The 17,635-nt window shown below is 43.4% G+C and overlaps 1 protein-coding gene across 5 annotated transcripts; it reads right to left on the reverse strand.

The window, feature by feature from the left end:
- Positions 1-1,115: 1,115 nt before the first annotated feature.
- ZNF131 (zinc finger protein 131) lies at positions 1,116-16,746 on the reverse strand. Of its 5 annotated transcripts, XM_083882897.1 has the most exons (8): positions 16,685-16,746; positions 13,003-13,141; positions 11,479-11,580; positions 10,355-10,499; positions 8,153-8,516; positions 7,828-8,050; positions 5,505-5,635; positions 1,116-3,207 (listed from the first exon to the last, which is right to left on the reverse strand). In XM_083882897.1, the coding sequence occupies exons 2-8, from the start codon at positions 13,124-13,126 to the stop codon at positions 2,542-2,544; spliced, it is 1,755 nt and encodes a 584-aa protein (XP_083739023.1). In that variant the 5' UTR covers positions 13,127-13,141; positions 16,685-16,746; the 3' UTR covers positions 1,116-2,541. The 5 variants fall into 5 exon arrangements, with proteins under 5 accessions (XP_083739023.1, XP_083739019.1, XP_083739020.1 ...); XM_083882893.1 differs by having other exon boundaries at positions 7,828-8,516; XM_083882894.1 differs by lacking the exon at positions 16,685-16,746 and adding an exon at positions 14,161-14,218 and having other exon boundaries at positions 7,828-8,516.
- Positions 16,747-17,635: the final 889 nt, after the last annotated feature.

Here is a 17,635-nt window from a genome sequence, read left to right on the forward strand (position 1 = left end):
GCTCTGCCGAGGCAAATCCCTGGAGCAGGTGACACAGCGAGGCGGCCAGGGGGGTGTGGAGTGTCCCCATGCTTCCCCTCCGCCAGTGTCCCCCATCCCCAGGCAAACCCACACAGGGCAAACGGCAGCTGCTGCTGCTGGACCCGCTACTCCCGACTCTCCCAAACACCTCCGGCAGCATTTCGGCCGCGGCTGGCGGGAGGCTCGTCCGCCGGCCCGCAGCCCCGGGCCCTTGGCGGAGCTCCCTGCGGGGGGAGCCGGGAGCCCCCATCCGTCTCCAGCCCGGCTCCTCTTCCCGGCCCCTTCCCGGCTCCTCCCCTTCTCCCCCCCGGCTCCTCCCCGGCCCCGCGGCCGCTGCCCGGCGCCGCCATTTGCCGCTCGGGGCGGCCCCGCCATTTCCGGGCGTTCCCCGCTCGGCCCTTCCCTCCTCTGCGGGGCGGCTGCGGCGGGAACGGGCAGCGAGGGCACCCAGGGCCCCGCGGGCAACAAATTGGGTTTCAGTCTTTGGGAAGGAAGTTACAGGAGACGGGGGGACGGCCGTGCGTAGCAGAGCTATTTCTCCGTGTCCCTGGGGAGAGGAGAGGACACGAAGCCCCCGCTCGGCCTCAGTGGAAGTCGGGACAGGCCCCGCTCTCCCCTGCACAGCCACACCAACCGCTGCGGGAAAGGGGAGAGCAAACAGCACCAGACACAGCCCCACTGTGCTTACCAGCCACCGCCTTGCTGCCAATGGAACTGTTCGATTTACATTTGACTTAGAAACGACACACAAAAGTTAGTTTTGTAGGTCAGATGCAGTCAGATTCGTCTTTTAATTCCACGAAGACAGACTCTGTCTCTATGCATTTATACATAAAAAATTTTTAGAGCTCAGCAGCTAAACAAACAGGCCTGTCCCCTCCCTGTTATCAGAAGACAAGCTGCTTATCAGAAGCCAGGTATAAATATAATAGCTAAAATTTACTCTCATGATTCATGTTGGGCCACATCCTTTTTCCTGCATAGAATCTTGTCACAGATTACTTGCATCTCAGAAAACACAAAACATAATAAAAAAAGAATGCAAGTTACATTTGTCAAATTGTTTGAAATTTTAATTGAGATCCGTGGTCCTTTTGCAACAGTTTCTCAAAGGCTGTGGTGAAACACAGTAATTTTGAATGAAACTAAATAAAAGCACAAATCCCCGGAAGCAGTTCTGCATTGGAAGATGGAATAGAAAAGCCTGATTTTAACTAAGATCTATAGTATTGCCAAGAGCAGTAGGGCCTTGCAAAAATTCTTTCCTTCTTTTAAGGCTTTGAACATAAAGTTTCTTCAGGAGTTTGGAGCACCTCTAACCTCCAGTGGTAATTAAGACATTCTTAACATCCTTGACCATAGACAAGCATCTTCTATACAAATCTAACTTTACAGTAAAAAGCTATTAATCGTATTAACAATGAGATTAATCCTTAACACTGGAACTTGGCACTTAATTGCCAGTCACTCAGTTGTTCGTAATATATTGGATGAAACAAATAATGCAACATTTAATGGTTGGTATTTTTTTATTTTCTAATATTGATTAAACTATTTACACTTCTACTTTTCAATCCACAGTTTAGCACTCATACCTATGGCTTTTACTTTTATGTTTAGCACATCTTTTTGTCAAGTGTTGGAATTTCATTTAAAAAAAAAAAACAAGAACCTGATACCATATAGACAAGTCTCTATGTTTATGTTTAAACATACTCATTTTTAAAAATGATTATTTATAAAAGGAAAGCCTGCTTGTAGCTTTCTTCCAATTCATGTTTATCACAGACTCTACCAAGCTTATCCTTTTAAGTGTCCCTTTTCAGGTGTCCTGCTGCCTCCAAGTGAAGTCTGTTCCCTCCCTCAGCCCCCTACCTCTAAATTTAATGCAAAAAGAAAATCAGTAACCGTCAATTTCAAGCGAAAATATAAAGCACTATAACATTACCTACATTGCCTTTTACAGAACTAAATTCTCAAAAACTCTAGAAACTTTGTGGAAATTTAACCACTCAGTGTTGAAAAGGCACAGGACTTTTGTGCTCAGAGACCTCCAGCAACAGTGCTTTTAGCCCAGCCTGAAAGCTAAGATCTGAAAATTCACAGGGACGTAATTGCCACTTACAGCAGAACCCCTCAGATTTTACTGATTCTCCTGCCGCAGGCATCCTGCAAATTTATACAAGACTTTGCTTCTACTGCAAGAGGAAAAGAGGTGAAATTACTTTTACATATGCCCAGGAATGGTGTAACTATGATACAAGCTATTCATTGCTAAAAATCTCACAAAGTTGTCCGTGTCTGTGGTAGTTTCTGTTCCATGGCACTACATGAATGGGGAATTATTCTTCACATATGAGAAAAGTTTAATTGTACATGAAGAAAGCTAATTTTGGTCCACTTGTTCATATTCCTGTGGACATATCGGAGAGGTGACCGGTGACGGTTCAAAAACCAATGTAAAAGTTAACAAAAATAATTTGGTATTTCGTTCTTAAAACTGCAGTGTCATTATTTGTCCTAGTCATCCACTTTTGCATTTTGTGTGTCCACTAATTGTTGTGTTTTTAAGTCTTCAGCTTCCTCATGATGTTCCTTATCTGCATCATCTGCTTGATTATCATCCTTTTCTTCTGTTTCTCCTTGATCAACACTTTGATATTCTACTTGTTCAAGGTCTGTTCCATCTATAAGTTCTGCCTGTACTTCTTCCATCTGTATTTGATTTACGTGCTCAACATGTAACTGCTCCACATGAACTTCAGCAGCACCCTGTTCAGTCTGAATGTGTTCAACTTCCAAGTAACTAATCTGCACTTGTTCCTGTAGTTCCTCCATCTGTGTGCCTTTCACTTGATTGTCCTGTATGAGATCCTGATGCATCTGTTCCACAGTTACCTGTGCAGGATCCACTTGTACCTGAATCACTGGTAGGACATGCACTTGCTCAACTTGTTCTATTATGGTCATTGATGTTACTGGTTCAGCTTCCATAGCTTCCACTGGAAGAACCTCTTCTGTCACTAATAGTTCTGAAATATTGTGCATTTCTTTGAGATGCCTTCTCAGCTCACTGCCTTGCATAAACCACAAATCACATAAGGTACAGTGGTTGGGTTTGTCACCAGTGTGTATTACCAAGTGGTCTTTGAACTGATCCCAGCTGTTAAACACGCTGTTACAAACCTGAAATAAAAGATACAGTGTGTCAAACAGTGCCAACAAGATTGTGACAAAATACGGTACCTATCTGAGATCATGGCTTCACATTATATAGCTTCTTCCTACTTGGATTCAAAAAACATACAAGTTAGAGGTAAAAGCTGAGAAGAAAGCTTCAAATGAACAGAAGACTTGATATTTATTCCTTTTTTAAGAATGGTGAGCTATTTCGAGTTGTGCATACCTAAGATACCTACAAAATTCACAAGTCAGTAGAGCATTTGAAAGTTTTCTCATCTGAAATTCATGTGCAGTATCATACCCCAATCAATACAAGTCTGACTAGAGTTTTGGGTGGAAAGATTGGGTGGAAAGATGCATTAATAGGGTTCAATGAAAGTGTAATACAAACTGTTGTTTTACTGACAACTCTAGATGCAGTACTACTGAACAACTTTTCCTTATCAGCTTTCACTTGCTCATGACATAGTGAGTTTTTTAACTGGCTAGACTGAACTCTTCCATTTTGTGATTTAAAACCAAAAACACTTGAGTGATAAAACATTTAAAACTACATTCTTCTCATTCTCTTCCAGCCAAAAGTACTGTCTCAACAGCAGACATGCTGTTTCCCCAAAGCACAGGACTTCCCTTCCTTCCCTTCAGCTGACACTCGAGGTAAATAGCTGGAAAACAACACACAGAGACTGCAGAAATAAATGAGATGCAGGGTAGAGGAGACAGAAGAGTGGGGTAGAGTCAGACTTGGAGCAAAAAACCGCACAGGCTCAGAGGAGTCTTTGTCCATGCAAATGTAGAAAGCAACAAGAACACACACTTTAACACCCCTTCACTGTTGGTAAACAGTTTTGAAACAGGATGTTCTATCTCTTCATAATTTTCAGTAAAAGCACAGAAAGATGATGGAAGGAGTATCTCACAGGATTAGCTCAAGAGCAGGTCTGTGTAGTCAAGACAAACATATCAATTTTGCTGCTGAAGTCTGCTAAAATGAGTTGTAAATACTATTGCCACACTCTTTTTCCCCCCAGGCTCACACTTCAGAAAGAGATTGCACATACAGTATTTTAAATACTAATATTATAGATAAGCACTCAAAATTACTTAGTCATACATTAAGATAATTACTATTAGCAATGCCCAAGCATATAATTACTGTTCTTGCCACACAGAATCTAATTCAGTATTCAAGGCATACACCTGAAGAGCGCCAAAGGACTCATCAAGAAAGCACAATTTTTTTCTCCTATTTGTTCACTGAACAAAGATTTGTTCAAATTTAGTTCTAAAGAGAAAAACTAAAAATTTTTCCAAGAATCACTGCAGTTTCTGCAGGCTGAAGAGACACAAATCCACATTCGCAACATCTGTGAGAGGATGAGGAAGTTTAGAAAATGAATTATGACTTGAAAGTGAAGTAAGATTTATCTCAACTTTTCAAATGTCAGTTACATACAGGGGCCTAGCAATCTCTATAGCATTTATTTTGCTTAAAAAATACTACAGATGGCCATCATAAATTGGAATTACTTTCTAGACAAAATCAGTATGTTTGGCATCAGCGAATAATAGAACAAGAAATTAAATAATAATTTGTATTTTGGACTTCGTATTTTTTATTCAAAATTTGTATTTTGAACTTCACTTTTAGTGAAGCATGCTTAGAACTGGGAAAGGCCTCAGTCAGTGTATCAAGAGCCTTGAAAAGGAAGGAGAAAGACCAGTAAAATGCAGACTACCCAGAAGAATCTCTATGATTTTAAGTATTGCGAGGCTCCACATCAGTAATTCCATCATTTTAAATGGAGATACTTAGCTGTGAGGATTTATCTGCATATTGTGGTTGAATGTGATCCAAAGACCTCACTACCATCTACAACTTCCTTGTTAGAAGAGGAGCAGCAGTGACCAGTGACGGCCCCAGGGAATGGCCTGAAGTTGTCTTAGGGGAGCTTTGGGCTGGATATCAAAAAAGGTTTTTCACCCAGAGGGTGCTGGGCACTGGAACAGGCTCCCCAGGGCAGTGGTCACAGCGCCAGCCTGACAGAGTTCAAGAAATGTTTGCACAATGCTCTCAGGAACACAGTGTGACTTGGGGATGGTGCTGTGCAGGGCCAGGAGTTGGACTTGATCCTTGTGGGTCCCTCCCAACTCAGCATATTCTGTGATTCAGTATTATTTTACTGAAGTAGCTCTTAGAGACATGAGCCCACTCTCACTGCCTCCTCCTGTTCAGTCCTCCCATGCTCCTTGAAGGAGGGAGGTACCTAACCTCAGACTCACCTACTTCCGTTACCCACCTGACATTCATACAGCTTCTTTCTTCCTTTTTTAGCGCCAGCTCCAGACTGGCAGGCTGTCAGGTGACATTTGAGCGTGCTATTCCGAGCAAAACGTTCATGGCAGTTTGGACATTCAAAGGGTTTTTCACCTGTTAAGACAGATACAAAGATTTGTAAGTGTATAAAACCACCCAGTCTTCTTTCAGGGCTCTCCCCCACCCCTCTCTCTCTCTCTTGCCTAGGTTGATAAATACGCTGTAAAGATGTGGCAAACTGGATTATTCTGCAGAAAGAGAGATGAAAACTCAGTATTTTCAATATTCAAAATTCAATATATTGAAAAGGGCAAAAAATTGATGTAGAGTCATAACTCTCACTCAGAAGAAAACTACTAGTAGCTTTTAAGGTATTTGTGGAAATTATATTTCTATTCTGGGCAAGAATTTTAAAGAAGGAGCAGGGATTTCACACTTCTCATCTGATAATAGTTACAATTAAAGAATCAACATTAGTCAAGTGACATATTAAAGAAGGAATTATTTAAATAATATAACCTTTTATTTTCAGTAATAGTACCTTATGCTTGAAACTGAGCTCCAGAAAACAAAGCCGGCACAGAATGATTATGAAATGAGTGCATCAATACTAAAACAAAAAACCCACTGCACCCAACTTTCCCCCAAAATATCCCAAAGAGAAAGCACAGAGGGACATAAATGGGCACAAGCAAGATAAAAATTCCTCTAAGTTTGGCCACTTCAGTTCAACCATGGTATCAAACATAGAAACCAGCTAAGGACAACAGCAGGGGAAGCTGAAAGCAGGTCTTTTTATCATCCAAGGCACTATGCTGTCATCAAGTGGTAATGAACAAAAGGTGTTGCACCATGCACAAACACAACGACATATGAGCAAATTAAATTACAAAAAGACCTGGAAGTCCATGTTTCCTCTGAAAGTCTGTAATAATCTGTATAGGTACTGACACCAACACCACTAGAAACAAATGGATAATGAACTCCGAAAGAGGCTGAGCCATTTCAGTAAATACCAGGAGGATCAGTCACAGCTAGTTTAAAAGTCTGCATTTTCAGGCATGCAACAGTTATTGGATATTGAAGTGGAAAAACAATCTTCAGAAATACTTACAAGTTCCTAATTAGCTTTTCAGAAGGAATTCACAAATAGATTTAAGTGTCACTTACACACCTATAGAAAGCTATAGAAAGATGTTAAATGGTGGGAACATTCCCCTCACTGGTTATAAAATACTACATTTTTGTAAAGTTTTTACAGGAAGGCAGAGGGTGCTAAATGCCTTCAGTCTTGCAGGTCAAAAATCATGGACTTTGCCCAAGAAACTAGTGGGTTTGGAACTAGATGATCTTCAGGGTCCCTCCCAGTGCACACTGTTCTGTGATTCTATGGCTGAGCGTGCGTTGATGACTTAAGAGCTCCTGGACAAACTCAAATATGAAGAAGTCCATGGGACCTGATGAGATGCAACTGCTGGTCCTGAGAGAGCTGGTGAAGGAAGTTGTTAAGCAATTATCCATAAAATTTGAGGTGTGGCAGTCTGGTGAAGTTCAAGATGACTGAAAAAGCAGAAGCATAACCCTTTTCAAAACAGGGACATAAGGAAGACCTGGGGAACTACAGGCCAGTCAGTCTCCCCTCCCCTAAAACTCATGGAGCAGATCCTCCTATGCTGTGAAGACAGGCTGAGAGCATGAGGGTTTTTCAGGCTGGAGAAGAAAAGGCTTCAGGGAGGTCTAAGAGCACCTTCCAGTGCCTAAAGACAGTCTACAGGAAGGCCAGAGAGGGACTTTTTACAAGGGAATGTAGTGATAATGACAAAGGGGGAATGGCCTTAAGCTGAAACAGAGTAGGTTAAATATTAGGAAGAAATTATTTTCTCAGAGGGTGGTGATGCACTGGAACAAGTTTCCCAGAAAAACTTACTAGAAAATTTTGAAAATAAAAGGTAGTTTCTCAGTTTGGTATTTTTGAGGAAGGGGACATGCCTTAAGGAAGTATTTTGAAAAAAAAAAATCCTTAAGATTTAATAGACTTGACAGAGAAGCTTCCTTACTACTTTCTGGTTTCAGGTGCCTATTTTTAATCAACTCAATCCCTCAAAAGTTTACATCAGTGGAAAACAAAAAAAACAGAGATAAACAAAATGACATACCACCATTTTAGTTATAACTAGAAGCCAAGTATTTCTAGCACTCAAGACTCATTTATTTTCTTCAGCATATTATCTATTTCCCCAAAACATGCAAAAGTCCAAAATACTAGAATGAAGGCCACATGCACAGGACAGTAGCAATGCTCTTACCTGTGTGCTTTCGGAGGTGCTCTTTAAAGTGCCCAAAGTGGTCAAACTGCTTGTCACAGTACTGGCATACATGTATTTTCTTGCCAGGTCTTTGCTTCTTGCTGGCACCACCTTCGTCAAGGTGGTAACAGGTGAGGTGCTGTTTCAAAGCACTCTCTCGTAGGTATCTTTTATTGCATATGTCACATTTGTAATTCTCAGTAGAATGTGTTTTCATGTGTTCCTTAAAATGGTAAAACAATTTAAATGAACGGTTACATTTCTCACAGTGGAATAAATTGTTCATGTGTGACAGCTGAAGTTCCACAATTTCAATACCTTCTACCTGTTTGCATGAGGAGTCAGTTGCACTATCACCTTCTTCTTGGATCTGGCATTTTCTCTCTCCCTGACGATACTTGCTGGTGATATCTGCCAAAAGAGCCAAAGCAGATTCATCTGATGTACCTGTTGTCTGTATGTACTTTATGGATTGCTCTGCAGAAGCTACTTCTTCAAGGGTTTCAATGCTGTCATCTTCCACTTTCATCGTCCCTTCAGCAATCTCAACCTCAATTTCAACAGGCTCTGATTCTGCAGATGGCAGTGTTTCCGTGATAACATTAGAGGTTTCAGCAATCTTCCTCTTTTTTGGTATATTTTTACCTTGTGCTTCATTTGATTCTAAGGGTGATGAATTTTCTTTGTTCCTGAAAAGCATTTGCATAAACATGGTTAAGATCAATTAGCAATTACATAACTCCTGCCTAGTAATGAGGTTCTGCACCCAGCGCTCCCCTCATTGTTTCTCGAAGTTGAATGATGCCCACATCAGACACACAATCTGTGTGCACATCAGACACACAATCTGTGTGCACATCAGACACATAATCGGTCCTTAATCTACACTCCTTGGTACAATAAAATAACTAAAATAAAAGTTAAAATTGATAAAATATTTTTAAGTATTTAAAGTAAATAGTTCTGCTTGAATGATAAAAATATCTACCAAGAAGAAAAGCCAGTTAACCTAATGACTTATCTAAAGATTTGTGAAATTCTGTACTTAGAAAGAAAACTTCTCTAAAATAATTAATTATTTAGCCTGCCTACTCAGAAATAAAGTTCAAGCCCCTCTTATGCTATTCGCCTCTTAAGCTCTGGAGTGTCTGCAACTGCAAGCAGTACTTTGAGCTTGTCAGAAAACACTTCAGCTGTGGCTTCACACAATGGTCATACATACAAGGGTTAACATATCCCATAATTTAGGAAGGCACACTGCTAACAGCTGACCTAAAAAAAAGCCACCAGCATGTGAAAGGAGTATTGTAGTTTAATCTTCTGGGCTTAAACACAACCCTCAGTTCTGTGCTGTTCCCCCTGCATAACACACACAACCCCCTTCCTACAAAGTGTCAGGGATCACACGGCATCTCAAACACAGACACAGCTGAGTGGGTCAGTGCTTTCCAGTCATCCACTGCAATACTGTGCTGCAGATTTTACTACTCATCATCAGTTTCAAAAATAAGTGGCTATCTTCCCATCAAATAGACTGACTGGAGTAAGTTGTGCTTTTAACCTTCTTCAGCACCACGATGAATCCTTTCATGTAATGCACTCCCTATCACTTCCAGGCTTTCTAGTAACAAGAGACAAGACTTCGCCCAGTATCTCCAAGTCATACTGTCAGATGTGTAACTAATGATGTAATGCAGGCCACAGCTTATAAATGGTGCCTTGGTCTGTTCACACACAAGAAAACAGAGCTAAATCCAGTTTCATATAGCCCGGATTTCTGATGTCTACAAGATGACAGGTACAATCCAACGAGCTCCTGGATCATGTACCAAAAGCAACCAGTGAAGCATGCAGAAGGAATGAGAACATAAGAGCCCTTTATGGAAGTGAAATGGAAGGAGATGAAAAACAGCATGATGGGACTGGCACCCCCATTTTCAAGCTCGACTTTGCCAATGGATTACAATTCTTGGTACTGGATAACAGGTGCTGCAGCAACATTTGATTGATTATTGAACCCAGATGAAACTGTCTTTAACAGTTACTGACTTTTACAGTTCATTCAAGACGTTTGAGAGGTTAATTTTGCAGCAAGAGGTTTTAAGATCACTGCTTATTCTCTCAGAAACAGGAGAAAGCTGCACGAAATCAAAACATCAGCACACACTTGTTAATGTTGTCTGATTACCAGAGACACACTGTCACTGCACAACCAGGTGTCAATCAGGTGTGGGCCACAGACAGCACAGAGACCAACTATCGGTTACCACAGAGTCACAACCCTACAACATCAGCAACATTTACAAGCTATGTCACTTGTCATCAAGTTGTAGCCCAATAAATGTGACATTCTTGCTTACTTTGTGTAATTCTGACATGTATGTTACAGTAGAAGAATACATGGTTATACACAAATTAAAGAAGTTCCAGCATAAGGAACAGCACTGCAAAATACTGGCAGCCAGCTCTTGCAAAAGCTTGATTAAAATTCTCTCCTTCAGTGTTGGGAAGAGGCTTATGTGCCTACCTGATTTCAAGTGCTTTGATTGCTTCTAGCATCTGTAGATACTCTGCAGCTTTCCAAACATCATTAGCTTCTTCTTCACCTTGTACCATTAGCTTTGCTGTATAAGTGAACTCAATTAGGTGACGAAATGCCATGTTACTTACACCTGTATACAGGCAAGAGAAACAAGTTACCTTTAACAATTCCTCAGGCTCATCCTCCCAGTGAATCCTGCACACTTGCCTGCACACCATTTTGATCACAGTACTGTAGCCACACTTTCATAAAGATCACATCCTTAAATGGCTCCACTGAACGGTTTAGATTGGAAGAGACCTTTATAATCACCAGTTCCAACCTCACTCACGTTGGAATAAAAAAATCTACTAGAGAAACGTGAGTCTGGAACAACTGTGGAGTTTTGCTATTACAAAGATAAAAAGAATGATAAGATGGACAAAAAGCTGTCTCAATAACATATAAACATAAAAATACTATTCCTGGAGGCTGAAATGCTTCTCCAGGAATTTAATTTCCTCCCTACCTACCACATAAGTATTGCCCCATGTCTGTTTTGCTCCTGCATCCCAGCCAAGGCATCTGCCATTAGCCATAACTGACAGCCTTTTTCAGTTGACCAGAATGGCTTTTCTTTGGGAAAACTTTTGTGTAGTACTGCTAGTCCTAAAAACATATACAGGATCTCCTTGACTTTCACTAGCCATGTATTAGGGCAAAGAAGAAGAAAAAAAAAAAAAAAAAAAAAGCACCATATAATCTCATATTTTCCCTTCCAATATATTTAATACTAATTTAATTATGACTTTTCTTCAGGGAGATTTTCTTGCCAGTGATGGTAGCTGCCTCAGAACAACTCAAGAACTAATATCTAGAAAGTTAACTGCAATGACCACGTATGTTCAAGTGTTCAAGGCCAGGCTGGATATTGCCTTGAGCAACCTGGTCTAGTGGGAGGCATCCCTTCCTATGGCAGGGGACGCTGGGCCTACGTGATCTTAACATTCTATTACTCCAACCCTAAACATTCTATGATTCTATGCACTGGCCTGTACTAAGAATGCTACAATAATTTCCAGCTTGAACACACAACTCTGAATGCTTTTTATCTGCACAAGTCAGATTACCTTCAATCTCCACCAAAGGCTCCTGAGTGAAATCTTGGAAGAATTTGTGGAAGAACTGGCTACAGGCAGCAAGAACTGCTTTATGAGCTTTGAAATGGTGACCTGCAAAGGGAGACAAAAAGTTTGGTTTGGGGTAACACTCTCTTCTCTCCGTAGTGCAGAATAAATGCAGATGGAGAAGAAAAGGCCACCCAGTGTAAGTATCTATTTCAGCAGCATATATACCGACTGCTTCTCCTTATAACACAGGACACTACTGCAGCTGGCTCATCCCTTCTCACAAAAAACCTTGCTGACATTGCTGACCTTGCTAAAGCTTGGCAATTTCATCAGCTGGAGAACTCACTCACTCACTCACTCACTCACTCACTCACTCACTCACTCACTCACTCACTCACATGTTTCTCTTTTCAGATATTTAAGAATTACGGGAAGTTTCTATGCAAACTCTTTTCGGTATGTCTTGTCCCAGCTTTGTATGTCTCATGTTTTTGTTGCTCCTACAGACTGATGTACATTACCACCACCAGCAGCATGAACACCACAGAGCAAAAGTAGTTCTGCTCTATTTTTTCTGCCAGTCTGCATTTCTTCCCCCCACTGGAGGCATGAACATTCAGTGGACTCAACAGTACAGGGATAAAGGAAGCAACATGGATTATAACTACACAGCCGCACACAAACCCAGCTCTGAGTTCAAGACATGGATTTGATAATGAAAGAGCAGGAGCAAACATTCAGGGAAAGCACTGTCAATGAAATTGTGGCTGTCCCGGAAGGGTATTTTTTTCTTCATTTGCTTACCTCCTACTAATCTAGACTCTGTAGGATCCTTTTTCTTCAAGTGAGTTGCTGCTATCCTTTTAAAGATCAGGCGGCAGTCCTTTAGCTAACTCTGTCCTAGTGGACACTGTCTATATTCCCTGTAGTGTTCATCCATTCTAAGACGTTTGGAATATGACACAGACTTAAGTGACCTACCACACAGCACATTTTCCAAGGAGATAATAAGCACTTGTATCTTCATCATCCTTTTAAAACAGTTCTTATGCCCTTAGAACACATATAAAAAGTGTGTGTGCTTTCACACTTTTTAAGTATACATTAAAATAACAGACAGATACCAGAGAAGTTGCTGTGAGAAGTAAATAATATTTCAAGGTGTGGGTTTTTTTAATTTAAACACAGTATTTGTAAAAGTTCTCTTTTACAAATACTTGAGCAGTCAGACAGCTCAAGACAGAAAAAACTATTTTACCAGTGTTTTGGGAATCCTTAGCACATTAAATATACCACAGCAGCTTCAAAGAGGGCTCCTATTGAAAATATTTTAGCCTCTTGTTTGGGAAAGCAGAAGCAAAATTATTAATCACCATGAAACTTTGCAAGTGATTTGCATACAGGTACAGAACCAAGAATTTGTTCACAACCCAGTCTGACACCTGACCATGAAAAATCCAACAGCACCCCAGCACAGCTTTCAGAATTCTCTGAATACCAATGGGTTCTCAGGCCTGTACATACCATCGACGATCAGAGTGATATCTGTAAACTGGTCCTGCTCACGTTGTTCATTCAGTCTATCCAAAATAACTTTATAGTGTTCAGGAAATTCCTGGATACATTCCATCGTTTCCTCAGCTTCCATGGCAAAAGGCCTGGTCTGCAAAACAAATGTGGTATGAGAATAAGAATACTGTGCCACTCAGTAAATACTTGCACAGTCAGGTTATTATAAAAATGTGAACTAACGTGCACTTCTGCCAGTACTATAAAACCAACAGAAAAACTGTCTTGCTAACAGGTTTTTCACCCAATGTTAGCTGACAGGTAGAAAATGGCACAGTTAATGATGTGGAATATTGTCTTATTTGGACACATGAAGAAACAGCTGAAGTGGGCATTTCTTTATCCTACACTCAGCAGGGACCCACCACCCTCAAAGCAAATACTGCAGGGATGCAACATCTCCGCAGCTACTTATTCAACATAATCTCAGAATCTTCATACAGTTACTTCTTGCAATCCCACCAATCTACTTAGTTAACAGACTGTTCTTAAAACTTTTATCTTTAAGTCACATTTTGCAGCTCATGAACACAAGATGTTTACTTCCTTTAAATAGGAATGTAACAGAGCAGCAATTTTCAACTTCTGAGTACATCACAATTGCCAGGGATTTCATTATCTGTCAAGCTTGTTCACCTATCCTACTTACACTTGTTACTCTGTAAAGTGTTCTCTGTCAGCCTTTTGAAAGAGACACATAATGCTTGTAATCTGGTATCCCTTCCTCCCTTACTGACACAATAAACAGAGCTGGGGATGGGAGTTGCAGAGGATCTCAGACCTGGTGAGATTTAGCAGAACGCAGTGCCTGTGGATGAGATGCAGACAGCAGTCTGCTGCTTATGCAGAAGAACCTCAAGAGAGCATTGAAATGCTCAACGAAAGCACTTCACAAATTACCTCCAGGCAAAATTACTTCAGATCCATGCAGCAACACTCATCTTCACCTCCCACACTAACGTGGCTTACACTTAGAATGCTGGAGAAAAAAAGAATTATGGAGTTCCTGTTTACCCCACAAAACACACTCCTTCTTGTCACCCATGAAGAAGTTTTGCCTAGAGAATGAAATAAGTAGAGCAGAAGCAACCACTTAGGACAATCCAGCCCTACCTGCTATTGCTACATTGCCAACTACAGAAATGTTGCCCACGAAATTCAGATTTGTTACTGTAGTGTGCAACAAGCCAGTAACTACACACTCAAGGTGACACTGGTTATTTATTTCAGAGTTGTGCAAGCCTGCGTGCCCAGTGGAATTCCACAAATCAAGTATCCAACTATAAAAACTTTTTACTAATTATACATTTTAGCAAGCAAAAGCATTAGTGTTCATTGGTTATAAGTAACATAGTTCTCTTATTAATTAGTATTCTCTTTTCTACTGGTCAATGATTTTCTTGCTTCCCGTGCTAATAATTAGTCCACACGCTCAGTCTCTCTTCTTTGGGATCAGTGGCTTTCTTGGGTTGGTCCTTGCAATCTCCTCCAGCCAGAATTACCTGTTACCCAGCTGGAACTGATTACAGCACAACTGCTGGTTTGCTTTATTAGTTTCTTCCTCATTTTGGGGTTTCTGCTTTGTGTCCCTGTGGCCCCTAAATTCTGTATTCTCTGTGTCCACTGTCAGTGGCACACCCATCTTCCCAGGCTTTGTTAGCCTGCCCTTAGGTCTGAGATCACTGAACTATGTCTTCATAAGCTTAAAAAGCTTAAGGAGGCAATTCTACCAACAAGTAATTTGTTTTTCTAACACCTGGACATTACTTAGAGCTTGTTGGCTGCTCTCTGTTTCATGGATTAAATCTCCCTTCTTGTTGAAGAGGCTTGGCAGTACACAAAGATCAAGCATCAAAGCAATTTCTTCCGCAAGAAAATTCTACATATTCCATATTCTGCACCAGAAACAACTGTCAGGGTCTTCAAGTGGGCAGAGGAGCCCAGCCTGCAGGGGAAGATGAGGTGGAAGGGAGCAGATGCTGCTTCTGCATTCTCTTCATCTCATCTGTAATGGTGGGTCTCCGACAGGCAACCAGAAGTCCCTGCCTTTCTTTCACCATCTGCTATTTCACATAAAGTCTCATGTGGGAAGGTGCCAGCTACCTACTTCACAGTTTAATTCTTCTTGCTCATTTTTGACACATTATAAAAGGGCAGATGATTTGCAGTTAAAAGCATAATTCCTTAAAACAAAAATTTTATCTCCAACTCTCATCATTTTCACCTCCCATGATTTTCGCTTTACTTCCAAACTGACTGCAGGGGTATCTTAAAGAAACAACCCAAACCCCAAAATAATAGAGCAACCTTAGCTCGGCAAACACAAGATACTTTAAAAAGTTTTTTTTTTTTTTTCTTCTGAGAACTCTTATGAAAAATAGTAAGAAACTTATGTTAGGCAGTTCATTACTTTATACAGAACTAGTAAAAATGTGAATTTACTGTCTATGTAAACGCAATTGCAGCATTCACGGTATCCTCATTATAAAACCCTCAGTCATACTGCACAAAAAGGCCCGACCAGACAGCACGTGTTCAGTAGGAGTGTGACTGCTTTGGAGGACGGAGGGAAAGTACAGTCGGGAAAACAAAGCAGCCAAGGAAGATGGACAGAAGTGATCCAAATTCCTACTTATGAGCGGGCTCACAGATGAGGGACAGGGACTGGACCACTTCAGTTGTCTGCACAATTTCCTGGAAAGACTCACTGAAATACTGCCTTAGCCGTATGAGCCCTGCACGCATGTCAAGTGAGGCGCACGTAGTTCGCCGAGGTGCTTTTATAGATCCACCTGAATGAAGCCGTGTTACTATTACTGCTCTCCCGGGCTCCATCCGGAGCTCCCGGTGTCCAGGCCCAGCCGTTCGCCGGGCGCGCCCGGTCCCGCGGCGCGGGGGCTGTGCCGGGGACCCGCCGGAGCCGCTGCGGAGCGCCCGCACCGCCGCCATCTTGGGCAAGGGGCAGCCGCGGGCTGTGCGGAGCATTAGCAGGGATTCCTCGTGCGCACTGCCGCGCGTTTTCCTCGAAACCAACGCTGGAGCTCGGCGCGGGGCTCGATCCCGACCCGGATCCCGCCCTCGGCCCCGCGGCGCGGACAAGGGGTCGGTGCCGCTCCCGCCGGGATCGTGGGCACAGCGGCCGCCAGGGGGCGCCCCCGCCTCCTCCGCCCCACCCGGGGCTCCCGCCACCCGCGCGCGCCTCCCGCGGGCTGCGGCCCGCGCGCCCCGCGGCCACCCGCGGCCTCATTGGAGGTCGCCGGTGTCAGTCAGCGCGACCCCCGCCAATTGCGAGGCTCGGGGAGCGCTCGCCCCAGGCGCAGAAACCAATGAGCGACCGCCGAGTGCCCGGAGCGAGCGAAGGCGGAAGGCCTGGCCCGCACCCAGGGCCCGCCGCGCACGGGAGATCTGAGCGCGGTGCGGGCGGCGCCGGCAGGCACGGGAGTGCCGCGGGGGGCCCCGAGAGGGGACCGGACCGCTGCCGGCCCGAGCCTGGCGCTCGGCAGCGCCGCCGCCTCGTTAGTCCTTATTACGTCATCAAAGCGCGCATTAAATCGATCCCTTTTCAATTCCCGGCCGGGTCGCGGCCCGACGACGCGGCGCCCCGAGGGGTGGGGAGGCGGTTCCGCCGGGGACTCACCGGGAGCAGCTCCTCGCCGCGCCGCTTCCCGCTCCACTGCCGCCGCTTCCTGCTGCCCGGCACGCTGGAAAGCGGGGCGCGCGCCGGCCAATCCCGACTCGCATTCCCGGCCTGCCCCGCGCTTACCGTCCACGCGACAGGGCGCGCGCGCGGCGGGGGCGGGGGCCCGGAAGCCCGGGGGATGCTGGGAGTTGTAGTCCATTTGGGCAGTGGGACGAGTTCAGAGCGACAGAACTCTGTCATCTGTTCCCTCGTCCCTGCTCAAGCAGGATCATCCAGAGCACGTGGCACAGGATTGTCTCTAGATAGTTTTTCAGTATCTGTGGAGTTAGACTCCACAACCTCTCTGGGTAATCTGTTCCAGTACTTGGTTACCTGTTCTGTAAAGTTCTTTCCCATGTTCAGGTGGAACTTCCTCTGCATCAGTTTCTGCCCCTTGCCTCTTGTCCTGTTGCTCGGCACCTCCAAGCAGAGCCTGGTCCCCTCTGACCCCTCCCTGCAGACACTGACAGACAGGGATGGCGTCCCCTCTCAGGTGTCTCTTCCTGAGACTGAACAGGGCCAGCTTCCACAGCCTTTTCTCACAACAGAGAAGCTCCAGTCCATTGGTCATCTTTGTTTCTCTTGCAGATGAGGAATGCCTCTGTCTCCCTTCTGGATGCATTTTGCAGTTGCTTTGCTGTGCCTTCCTTAGTCTGTCATGCTGCAACATTTTGGAAGGCAGGTGGTGTTAGGGCCACAATACACTCTCACAGGCAGGATTCATACCCACAGGCTTCCCTTCATCCCATGCCCCTCGACTGTTACACAGCCGTTCTTCCATGCAGTTCTACAACAGCATGTTACTTTATAATTTAGATTGAGCTATGTCCAAAACAGATATCATAAAGTGGCATTAAAAGCTGAAAAGTCAGAAGTGAAATACTGCCCAGCAAGGCTCAGTCTGTGGTG

Source organism: Zosterops lateralis, assembly GCF_965231275.1.
Source record: "Zosterops lateralis genome assembly, chromosome: Z".
Classification (NCBI taxonomy): Eukaryota; Metazoa; Chordata; class Aves; order Passeriformes; family Zosteropidae; genus Zosterops; species Zosterops lateralis.